The following is a 12,442-nucleotide window of genomic DNA, read 5'->3' as shown; positions in this document are numbered from 1 at the left end:
CGGGGACAGAGACCCTTGAATCTGGGTCAGAACACACACGTCTGGACTGATTTTGCCGTGATGAGGTTTCTCCCATGGCAGCTCACCAGCTATATATGCTGCCCTCAGGAGAAGAGAAAGAAAGGGAGGAGGGGAAAGAGGGTGAGAGACGAGAAAGGGGAAGAGATGGAGGAGCAGGAGGGAGGAGAGAAAGCCAGAAGAACAGATGGGGAGGAGATGGGAGTGGGACTCTGAGTGGGGAGAGGAAGGGGTGTGTTGGGGTGGGTGGGGGCCACACTTTACTACCTGGGAAGCAGCTGAGAGTCAAGTGGGCCATTTCCACTAGAGCAGCTGAGCTATAAAAAAGCATGCTATTTACCTTGCTGTTTTGAGAATGAAGAAAAACATCCCGCGGCTTTTTGCACTTGTTGCTTATTTTTCTTTTCTTTCCTCCTGGTTTGTTTGTTTTAATGCATTTGCACATTTGCACAGTCCTGTCTGTTAGGGTAAATCCCTCTTCAGTGCCCCAGGAGCAGCTGCGGTCCTCCCCGACTCCCCGCCCCACTCCCACCCCACAGCCCTGGCATTCAGGAGGAGCAGCCTCTCTTAGACCCAGGGAGCTCAGGGTCCAGCCAGCCGGCCCCGGGAGCTGTGCCTCCATCGCTCCACTCTGTCTCACTGATGAGTGCGCACAAGGGAGGAGCCCTGGGAAGCCCTCTTCTCTCCTGGATGAGCCTGGTCCTGGTGAGCAGAGTGTGGCTCTTAGGGGTGGACAAAGTGAGATCCTACCTCCCACTCTCTGGACAGTCTTGGCTCAGTCGCTCTGTCCATACCTCACCAGACAGGTGAGATAATGAAATAAGATAATGAAATCAACGTGGGTCCCCTCCTCTTCCCTCTCACCGCTCCTACCTCTTGGGAATCCCAGACTGTTCCAAGTGGAAGGAACCACACAGAACACAGATCCGTCACTGCTATCGTTTCACGTGTCGGGAGACAGGCTCAGAGAAGAGAGGGGTCGGGCTCCCCATCCCACCACCAGCCAGAGACAGGGCAACGTCCTGCCCCAGCTCTGTGTGTTTCCATGAGAGGTCGAAGGACTCAACACATACTTATTGATGGACTTGTTTTCAAGGTTAAACACTTTTTACTGTTTACTTGGGACACAGGAACTGCTAATGAAGGATTCAAAGAAGCCAGCACTGGCCTCAGTCAACTCGGGGATGGTCTTGGTGGCTGGTTAGGGACGGGAAAGCGTTGCAGAGAGGGTCTGATGGATTTGCATTTTCCGTCGACATTGTTTCCCTGGGTTCTGAGAATTAACTTATTTTTATAGTCTGGAGAGGCAGGGATGAAAAAGCCCTCTCAGGGTGAAATACAACAATGAATGATATTTAAGGAGCTCTTTTGCCTCTGAAGGATTGCGACAGACTTTGCACAACAGAAGCTAGAGACAGTGGGTGCAAAACAATGTGGGTTTTGCAACCACCTTTTGTGTCCTCTGGTAGCAGGGGCGTGGGAAAGGCTGGGGTCCCCTCTTCCCACTCCTCTTTCTGTCCTTCTCCCAGGTATACAGGGCAGGGCTGAACTGCCCTTCAGAGGGTCTTGCTTTGGGGGAGCCCACTGAGACCCCCATATCTTTAAACAAACGTCAGAGATGCTGTGTGACTCTGGACCAGCCCTTCCTGTTCTGAAAACCCAGAGGGTACCACGGAAGTTTGGACAATGCAGATATACTAGATGAGCTCCGAGGCTTCTTCCAGCTCAACTCTAAGAACTTTATGTGGAATTCTGCACAGAAAAGCATCAGCATCACATCAGCAAGTGGTGATAAGCACTATGAACACATTATCTTTGCACAGCCCTGAGAGTTTCCAGGAGCACTTGCATGTGCAGCACGCCTTTCACTCTCACGACCACCCTGCCGGGCAAATGTTACTCCAGAGGAGACAACTGAGACTCACCGAAGCGAAGTGGGGCAGTCGGGAAGGGGCAGATTCAAATCCAGGCCAGAGTGTCACTAGAGTTCATATGCTTTCCAGGAAGGATCCCCCTCGCCTAGCTCCACACTAGGTATATTAACAGATACAGATCAGAGGCACCACAGAGCCATGCGGTTAAAAGACAGAGACCAGGACCACTGGAGGCATCTCCCAGGAGGGTTATGCCTCTTGCCTGTGCTACTTAGGAAGCAGAATGTTCCAGTATTTCAGAGCTGGAAGACAGCTAATCCACCACCCCTCACTTCATTCAAATGAGGATGCTGTCCAGAGAGGGAAAGTGACTCTCCCAAGGTCACCCTGCAGGTCGCCGTCAGCACTCGGACCTCGAACAAGGTGAAAGAGGTCCTCCTCCCACAGCCATGTCTCTACTGCCCTCCCGCACCCCCTGGAACTCAGAGTTGTGGGGTCCTCCCAAGCCCCAAGGCAGAGCCGGCCAGAGGCCAGACGATGGAGAAGGGAGAAACACAGACGTTTTCCTGCAACACCCATGGCCGCCCTGCTCCAGGGTCCACCCCGGCACGCAGACCCGGGGTGCCTTACCTCTGCTCGGCAGAGCTGTAGGTCTCCCCTCTCTGGCAGCTGCTCAGGGTGACGGGGTCAAAGTTGTCGAAGGAGCGGAGGGCCACCCCCGAGATGGCGACCAGGGGTGAACTGAAGCTCACGCGTACCGCCTGGCTGTGGTAGAAGGGCTGGCTGAGGTCATGGACCACAGGGATAATCAGGGGATTGTTCCGGCAGCTCAGGACGTGGAAGCCTGTCAGGGGAGACAGAGGGCCGGGGGGCCAGGCTCATTACTCAAGGCCAGTCACGCCCTCCCCAACGGGCCTTTCCCGAAGCCCCCAGACCCTTTCATGTCACTGCACAAAAGCACCATTGGGTGGCCAGTGGGGATTTTGAGTTTGATTGAAAGTTTCTTTGTCTGCCTTTTTCTCTTGGCTCCAAATCTTTCCAATCCCCTCGCCTCGCCGCTCCCTAAGCTCTCCCTTCACCTAGCGCCCACAGCCCCTCCCTCCCCACCAAAGGGCCACCCCTGGGCCAAGCCTCACTGGCACTCACTTCCCTCCCACCTTGCATGAGGGCTTGGCTGGTCTGAGCTGCTAGTTTTCAGGCAGTCATCAAGATGAGGGAAACAATTCACAGAAATAGGTCATTGTTGGGGTAAAAAAAAAAGCCTCCTCTCATTTTTAAGCTAGGAAGCTGGGACCAGCCCTGTGCGGTAAGGACCTCTGTACCCCTTTGGCAGACAGGAGACGCAGAAACGTGGCAGAAGGTGGCTTTCCAGGGGGACCCAGAGCAGTGTGCCACACAGAGTCCAAGGAGAATCCAAACGGCTTCACCCAGAAGCTCTCAGTTCTTTCTAAAAGTCCCAGGCTTTGAAGAGTGGTGGCGAGCGAGTAGGGTGGGGAGAGAAGGTACATAAGGAAAGGGAGGAGAATGATGGGGTGGGCTGGAGTTGGGAAAACCAAAGCTGGCTTTGGTGTTTGATGGACATCAGTTCTTGGCTTAGTGGGTCTCCCTGATAGCTCAAGTGGTAGAGTCTGCCTGCTATGCAGGAGACCTGGGTTTGATCCCTGGATTGGGAAGATCCCCTGGAAAAGGGACTGACTACCCACTCCAGTATTCTTGCCTGGGGAATCCCATGGAGAGGAAAACCTTGTGGGTTACAGTCCATGGGGTTGTAAAGAGTCGGACACGATTGAGCGACTGACACAGATAACAGATACTTCTCTACTATGTGAGCCCACCAACCCCCGACACTCAGTGTCTGCCCCTAAAAAGTGAGATCATCCTAACCAAGCACTGGGAGTCCTGTTCTGCTGGGCGTGAGGCTCCCAGTCGAGCAGGTCTGCATCTGTGGTCCACTGGCATAGAGCCACAGAGCCTCCATGAGAATGCCAGGGTGCTGAGGACGCAGGACAGGGGAGCCGATGGGGAGGGACAGATGGACACTCGGGCATCAGATAGCAGGATCCAAGGATCTCTGCTGGAGCCCGAGTCTTTCCCATTGCTCTGCAAACCTCTCTACAGAGCCCTTTGCAATGCCAGGACAGCTATGAAAATATTTGCTTCTCGCTTAGGGACATTTCCCAGGAATCTGGATAAATCCAGAGGGGTTTCCTTTCCCTTCCTTATTAACGCATTTCTCCCATGCCTTGAAAACTGACCAAATAAGTAAACATAAAAACAAAACAAAACCCCTCCCCACTGCCTGAGCTGTGGCTTGACCCTGACGTAACCCCTGGCGAGCTTGCTTCCTATGGGGCTTTGAAACGAGCTCCTTGTGGAATCGTACGGGCACAGCTTTGAAGCCAGGACTTCTGCACTGGCCTGGAATTCCAGAGTAGACTGGGCAGGGTGTCTGGGCAGTGTGGAAGGGGATGGTGGGGCTTTCTGAGTGTGGGGTCTTGTGCTCGGCACGGGTCACCACATCTCAAGTGAGAGCTCATTTGCTATCATGGACGCTCCTGGTTACAGGGTGAAGGGCAGTGGGCAATGATTCTGAAAACCCGGCTTTCCTGCTTGCTGACTGGCTCTGGCCATGTGACCTGGGCCTCTCAACGTGTCTCTTTGGGTCTCAGGTGATGATACATATAATGGAAAAGCATCTTTACTCAGTCTCCTTCCCGGGGTCCTCTGAGATCTGCTGGGATGCCTGAGGGTGAAGGCGTTGCGGGAAAAGGGACCCACTGAAAAGAGGACTTTGACCTGAATCTCTTCCCTCATCCCCATCCGATTTGGGCTTTTCTAGGTGTACACACATACTTATCCTGATCTGAAGACACCCTGATGGGAAACAACCCCAAGAAGAGGCGACGGGAGGCGAGAACTCATTCTCAGCGGATCCTTACAAACCACGCACGGGCAGATGGGGAGGCAGGTAGCAAGGGCAAGCCATACGCTCACCTAGATCATGGCTCTGTTCGTTGGTATCAAGCAGCTGGACGCTGATTGTTTCCTGCTTCTGGTCCCCATAGTAGGTCCCATCGGTCACCAGGTGGACAATGACGGCTGTAGCGACCATTGGTTGAGAAAAGTAGGCCTGAAATGCAGAAGACGTAGGAGGCTCAGCCGTGCAGCTAGGCATGCGGTGGTGGGGCAGCCCCGGGGCAGGGTTTTGAGAAGAATCTTCCATTTCGGGAGCTGGACGACTCATCACAGTCCATGGTGGGAACAGGGAGGCAGTGAAATCTCAGAGCAAAGAGCATAGCCTCTGAGGTCAGAGACTGTTCCAATCTTGGCTCTGCTCTTTTCAAGCTGTGTGATGCCCAGTGATGGCTGAGCCACTCTGGGCCTAAATTCCTTCACCTCTAAGTCACAGATCTGTAAATAGATACACCACAGGATGCCTGCGAGGCTCTGGGAAGATACTAAGACATCCAGCACACACTAAAACCACATGAAATGAGGCTTATTATTCATCACTGCTCTATGCTGACTAATCTCTGGACTAGGCATCGAGGAGACAAAGGTAAACAAGGCGTGCCTTTCATTTCTGTAGATGGTGGAGTTCAATGTAGGTGAGTAACACACACTAACAACACTCGAAACGATCGCAGTCCACAGTCAGGAAGACGGGCCCGCGGCAGCTACAGAATACCATGGCACATGACGAGTGCCATCCAACAGTGGACCACACGTGGAGGACTGGAAGCGAAAGGACAGTTCCTTCTCCCTGTAGGGCTCAGGGAAGACTTCAACGCAGGGCAGCTTAAAAGAACGACATCTAAATGATATCTAAACTCTCGGCCAAAACAAGACTGTCTGAAGGCATCCCATGAGCAATTAAGGGATTCCATTCCAGGAAGCATCCTGCTGCTAACTGTTTTGCTTTCTGTCCTTGCCATTAACACCCTCAGCAGGTAGACAAAACCAGCCTGAGAAAGGGCCAAGGGAGACAGTGCTTCCTGGGGGCCTCTGCTGGACAGGCTGAGGCTCTCAAAGCTTTGACTTACCCGGACCCAAAAAGTGGTCTGAGCCAGCTGGGAATATGGGTAGCTGATGGTGCATGGGTACCAGGCATGCTGGGAAATGCCTTCGCTGAGATCGATCACCTTGGTCCGACACACCTGGAAAAAAAAAAGAAATAAAGGGAAACAGATGTCTTAGAGGGTCTTGGAGGTTGAATTAAATTCAACTTGACAACACCTCACTATCCACCTATTCTGTTCTTGACACCCCAGGAAAAACAGTGAGGAACAGGCAAGAGTCTGTTCCAGGTGCCCACATTCTAATGATGCAGATAAGAAGGCCTTCAGTGGTATTCAGGAAAGGAGGGATAACGCATTTGGGTGGTAGAGACATCAGAGAAGTTCTTGTGGGGACAGGTCCTGGAGGAGTTGACACCTGATTCGGGTCTGGAAGAATAGGGTGGCTGCAGACGGAAGGGTATTGCCTATGGAAGGAAGAGAAGTAAAGGCTCAGAAGAAAGCAGAAGCCCAGGATGATGAGCTGCCTGGTATAATCAGAACTTGGGGAAAGTAGCAGCAAAGGCAGGCCTGAGGCCCTGAATCTGTCATGGACGCTGAATACCAAGCATCCCTTCAGGACAAATCTATAAATTGTGCTCAGAGCCAGATTAATGACACAGACTGGAACAGCGTCAGCATCTGTTCTTCCCAAAGAATATCGGCCCCACCATTTGGGTATGTGTGTGCGTATCTACACATACACACAGCCCCTCAGTCTCAATGACAGATATACCAAATGACATTCCAAGAAACACGAAGCATGTGGAGATGAGTAGAATTCTTCAAACTGAGGAATTTCCTGTCCTGATGTCATTTCATCCCACTCATCCCATCCCATTCAATCATTCATTCCAATACTATTTATTGAGTAACTGCAATTGGTCAAACACTCTGGGACAGACATCAGACATGGGAGACGGTGGGAGGAGCTTGGGGTGACAACATGTGCAGGCACTCATCAGGGAATCACAGATGCCCGCGTAACTGTCAGCTGTAGACCAGAAAAGAACCGTGACGGAAAAGAAGAGGAGCAGCCACGATACTCTCGAGCTACGTCAGACTCTTGGCAAAAGGTCATCCCAAATTAGTGTTTTTCCATGCATCTCTATGGTGACTCCTTTCTCAATATTCTCTGGGAATGTGGGCCTGTCATTCCAGATCTGTGGGTCTCAGGTGACTCGCCTAAAAAGTAAGGTTAACCGAGAGAGCTCTAAGGTCTTATAAGCTATGAGAAAAAAAGCGAGAGGATCTAATGTCAATTACACACACATATATACACATGTAAAACAAACAAAAAAAAAGGAAATGAAAAAATATATATATATATTCAAGGATCAAGACTATCCTTTCCAGCAATATCTAAAGTAGCAAAATATCAGGGGTATACCATCATCAAAACACCTACAAACCATAAATGCTAAGAAAAGGTGTGGAGAAAAGGGAACCCTTCTACACCGTTGGTGGGAATGTAAATTGATACAGCCGCTATGAAGAACAGCATGGAGAGTCCTTAAAAAACTAGGAATAAAACCATCATATGACCCAGCAATCCCACCACTAGGCATATACCCTGAGGAAACCAAAACTGAAAGACACATGTACTCCGATGTTCGCTGCAGCTCTATTTACAATAGAGCTCTAGAATAGAGCTCTATTTACAATGGAATGTCCATTGACAGATGAATGGATAAAGAAGCTGTGGTACAGACATACAGTGGAATATTACTCAGCCATAAAAAGGGATGCATTTGAGTCAGTCCTAATGAGGTGGATGAACCTAGAGCTAATTATAAAGAGTGAAGTAAGTCAGAAAAAGAAAAACAAATATTGTATATTAACGCCTGTATATGGAATCTAGAAAGATGGCACTGATGAACCTATATGCAGAGTATCAATGGAGACAGAGACAGAGAACAGACTTATGGACATGGCTATGGAGTCAGGAAGGAGAGGGTGGGATGCATGGAGAGAATAACATGGAAACATACATTGCCATATGTAAAACAGATAGTCAAAAGGCATTTGCTGTATGACTCAGGAGATTCAAACCAGGTCTCTGTAACAACCTAGAGGTGTGGGATAGGGAGGGAGGTGGGAGGGACGTTCAAGTGGGAGGGGACACGGGTAAACCTATAGCTGATTCATGTTGATGTTTGGTAGAAATCAACACAATCCTGTAAAGCAATTACCCTTCAATTAAAAACAAATAAATTAAAAAAAAATCAGGGATAGTTTATATGCTCCCCTGTTGAAGATGGGGTGAGTAAAGATGATACATTCACATGTTAGGATTCCATAAGCAAAAGAATATTAGGAAGAGGACTGAAAGAGATTCAAATGTGGAGATGATCCTGAGAATATTTGACACCTGATTCAATATGGACCCTGGCCAAGAAAAATGGAAGCCCTATTTGTGAGTTCATAGATGACAACACAGAGGGATTGCAAAAGCATAACATGGAATGAATAAAGAATGAGATATAAGTGGGTAAGTACATTAGGATTCTATTTATTAAAATCAAATGAAGTTAGACTATACCCCGGGAGTCATACAGATGAGTGTAGAAGAATTAAAAATAGCATGGAAAGTTGCACATCAAATTCACTGATCAAAGTCAAGCTGAAACACATGGTCACACTGTAATCCACAATTGCAAGCTGCAACGCTTTATTTTAAAATAAACGTTTTGTTTTGGAATAATTTTATATTTACAGGAAACTTGCAAAGGAAGGAATACCAAGAGTTCCATATACGCTTCACCCAGTTTCCCTTAAAGTTAACATCTTCAGTTCATCCTTAAAATATCAAATAGAAGAAGAAAAGTGTCTTAACCAACTTTGGAGAATCACACCGTCACCCGGGGAGTTCCTGCAACGGTGAGCTGGGTTAAGATACCTGGTCCTGGTTCCAACTCCCTCAACATTCGGTGTGTAATTGCGGACTAGCTGTCTCCCATCTTTGGACCTCAGGCTATCTTTCACATCTGAATGTTGGATTAGGTCATGGCCTTTCAAGGTGTCACCTATGGATTCCTAGGGTTGCTTGGAGGTGTCAGTCTGGGCATCAGGATGGGGGAAGATGTGTTTAGCTTCTGCTCCACTGTTTCAACCAAAGCATCTTCACCCATCTGTTTTATATATCAAGATGCCTTGTATTGTTTCATTTGAGAGCTTCATTGCTTTAAAACACAGAAAAGTACTCAAACTTATTCACTGCCAAAGTTCCCCTCACCCTTCCCCAAGGTGTCAGTGGGTCCTGGGAATACAGTATTATTTTCCTGAATGTCACAGGTAACTTCCTAAGGAGAGTAAAGGTACCAAGAATCAACCATCTCATCGGCCAGAAATTAGGTGATGACTTCAGCTATTCAAATCCCTAGAAGCCTAATACCAAGGAGGCTGTGGGTAAAACATAGCCAATTTAATGGGCTGGCAGACTTTTTCAAGTTTATTTATTTTTCTCAAAAACAACGGAGACTGAGCTCAGGCAGATCCGCCAGGGGATTGGGTTACATTTTACAACAGTGAGAGACATCGCATAAACTATCTATGGCATTTGAAATCCAGGCCAGCGATTCGACATGTATCCTTTTGGAATTCTTTCCCCTTGTGTTCTTAGCTGCCTGTCCCCCAGCAAAGCGTGGTGGAGCGCATCTCTGGAGTGCTGAGCCCGGGGCTTATCTCTGAATCTACAGCAAGCAGGGTCAGAGAAGTCTCTGACATGAACAGAGCCCTCTTACTGCTTAAACACAATTTCCTCTTATCTCATCAACTCTATCAGCACCAGACAGGGCTTAGAGGGATGTAGTGCTGTTATTTTATTCTCCTGGTTTCCTATTTAATGCTGTGTTTGTTTCAGGCTGGCTGTGATCCTGACCATGGACAGTCAAAGCAGATCAGAGAGGAACAAACAAATGTAGCTGAACCTTTGCCCGAAGCCCCAGCCGATGTTAAAATCATCTATGTTCCTGGGTAGGTGGGGGAAGGTTACAGAGGAAGTGGTGGGGGGCTCATTCAGCAGCCATGGATGGAAGGGGGCTGGCACACGGGGCTCTCTCTGGGAGGAGAAGAGCCTTGCCCTTGGGCAAAAGGAGGGGCACATATCTAAGTGTGATCCCCAAGATACCTGATTCTATGCAGGTGCTCTGCTTTCAGCCACCCATGTTTTGTACCTTCTAAAAAGGCAAATCCAATTCCACAAAGCCTTACTGAGCAGTGTAGACTTTACTGGGCATGTCATGGGGGAGCGAGCAGCGGGTGAGAGTGCTCACCCCATGTGGGCTCACGCTCTCCCATCGTCGCCCCAGCCTGCTCTTTACTCATCCTCTCTCTCCAGCCAGTGTCTTCAGCAACCTTCCCAACCTATCTCACCCCCTTTCCCTTCCCAATCTCCACCTCTCTTCAATCCCAGGCAGAGTCATTCTGCTCTCCCTCCTGGTCTCTAGACACAAATCCTTCAAATGATGCCAAGGATTCGAGCTTGACCCCTTGGTCAAGAGATGACCAAAGCCCAGTGATGGCAGGGAGGTGAACACAGCAACCTTTTGCCTCTCTGTCCTACTGGTATGAACGAACTCTCCTCCCTTCCTTTACATCACTCACTGGTTTGTGGGATGCATCACGGAGGCTCTAGAGGCATCGCAGTCTCTAGGCTCTTCTAGAGAGAAGAGGAGAGTGTCTCCTCTAGTTGACAGTAATCTTGCTGCATTTTTACTCCCATGTTCATGGCAGCATTATTTGCAACAGCCAAGATGTGAGAACAACCTAAACGTCATCAACAGATAAATGGATAAACTAAATGCAGTGGGTACACACAACAGAACAGTATTAAACCTGAAAAAAGAAGGAAATATGCTACATTTGACTACACAGAGGACTCTCGAGGCTATTTTAAGTGCACTTAGGTAGTCACTACGAGACAAATACTGCACAGTTCCACTTATATGAGCTATCGAACATAGCTAAACCCACAGAATTGAAGAGTGGAATGGGAGCTGCCAGGGGCAGCAGGGAAAGGGACAAAGGAGTTGCTATACATTTATAAATCAATGTATAAATCAACAATGAAGTCTCAGTTAAGCAAGTTGATTAAAATTTTAATAGATCTGCTATATAACACTATACTTATAATCAATAATGGGGCTTCCTAGGTAGCTCAGTGGTAAAGAATTCACCTGCAATGCAGGAGACTTGCAGGAGATGTGGGTCTGATCCCTGAGTCAGGAAGATTCCCTGGAGAAGGAAATGGCAACCCACTCCAGTATTCTTGCCTGGGAAATCTCATGGACAGAGGAGCCCAGTGGGCTACAGTCCACGGGGTCACAAAGAGTCAGACACAATTAGAGACTAAACAACAGCAACATAGTCAGTATTATTGTATTGTGCCCATAAAAACTTAGGAGGGCAGACTTGTTTTTAAGTGTTCTCATCACAATCTACTGAAATAAAACAGATAATATTATTTTGAATGACTGACATTGATATTCACTGAATGAATGAATAATTAACAAATGGTTAAGTGACTGAACAAATAAGTGATTGGATGAATCAATCAATAAATTAATAAATTACTGAATACAGTAAGAAATATATGATCCAGTGAAGGGGGGGAAGAGAAATTCATGTAATGATGTAATGATGTCATGCAAAGAGCAGATGTGGCAAGCATCTTCACTTAAGTCTTTTCCGGGTAAGAGAAGGAATTACCCAGCATCTTCTTGATTACTTCGCAGATGGGGGACTCTCTTCATTCATAAACAGCCCAGCTTACCTTTGGGGAGATTCTTCCCAACAGCCAGCAGAAGATGTCTAGCTGTACTTTCTTCTACTCTTACCTCTAAGCAGCAACACTCATAAGCTTCCACATTTTAGAGCTTAAGAGTTAGCGGGACTTAAGTAGGTTATCAACTGGGAGCATTTCTTTTTCAGTGGTCGAGGGAGAGCAAGTGTCTTGCACAATACATCACAGCAAGTAAGTGGCAAACCTGATATGAAAACAATGACTTTCTGGCCCCAGAACCGATGCCTGTTCTCTCCTGTGTTCTACACCCTCTCAAGCCTCCCTCCCTTACGCAGAACCATCCCTAGTGAGATTTCTCTCCTTACCCAAGGATTCATAGCAGCAATCCCGGTGTCCATGTCACTCACTTCTGCAGGAAGCCCAGCTCTATGTCTTTGATGGAAGCTGGGCAAGTCACTGCCTTTCAACCTCATCTTAGTGCAGGAACCAAGGGTGTGAACAAACCCCTTTCCCCTTGACCTTGAAGGGGAAAGTCTCATCTTTAGCACACTGCCTCAGACTCTCTGTCATCTTCAGAGATATCTGTGCTCATTTTAAAAATAGAAACCAAGAGACACAGGGGACATGGGCCAGTTCTATCCACCACTTATCAGTTGGACATCTCTTCCATCCTGTCTCTCCATCTGTGAAGTGCAGTGGTGCCCCAGCAGCTTAAGAACATCCACAGAAATACTATCCCCCAAGGTCTCATG

General features: G+C 48.2%; 1 protein-coding gene across 1 annotated transcript in view; it reads right to left on the bottom strand.

The window, feature by feature from the left end:
• PAPPA (pappalysin 1) overlaps positions 1–12,442 on the bottom strand; it is a 235,890-nt gene that overhangs the window by 70,935 nt on the left and 152,513 nt on the right. The window contains exons 11-13 of the mRNA XM_055579788.1: positions 5,936–6,049; positions 4,887–5,022; positions 2,523–2,736 (exon numbers count right to left, since the gene is read on the bottom strand). Coding sequence (XP_055435763.1) covers positions 2,523–2,736; positions 4,887–5,022; positions 5,936–6,049 — 464 coding nt within the window. The remainder of the gene's footprint in view (positions 1–2,522; positions 2,737–4,886; positions 5,023–5,935; positions 6,050–12,442) is intronic.

The sequence above is a fragment of the Bubalus kerabau genome, chromosome 4 (assembly GCF_029407905.1).
Source record: "Bubalus kerabau isolate K-KA32 ecotype Philippines breed swamp buffalo chromosome 4, PCC_UOA_SB_1v2, whole genome shotgun sequence".
Lineage (NCBI taxonomy): Eukaryota > Metazoa > Chordata > Mammalia > Artiodactyla > Bovidae > Bubalus > Bubalus kerabau.
This window is presented reverse-complemented; position numbering and strand designations above follow the sequence as displayed.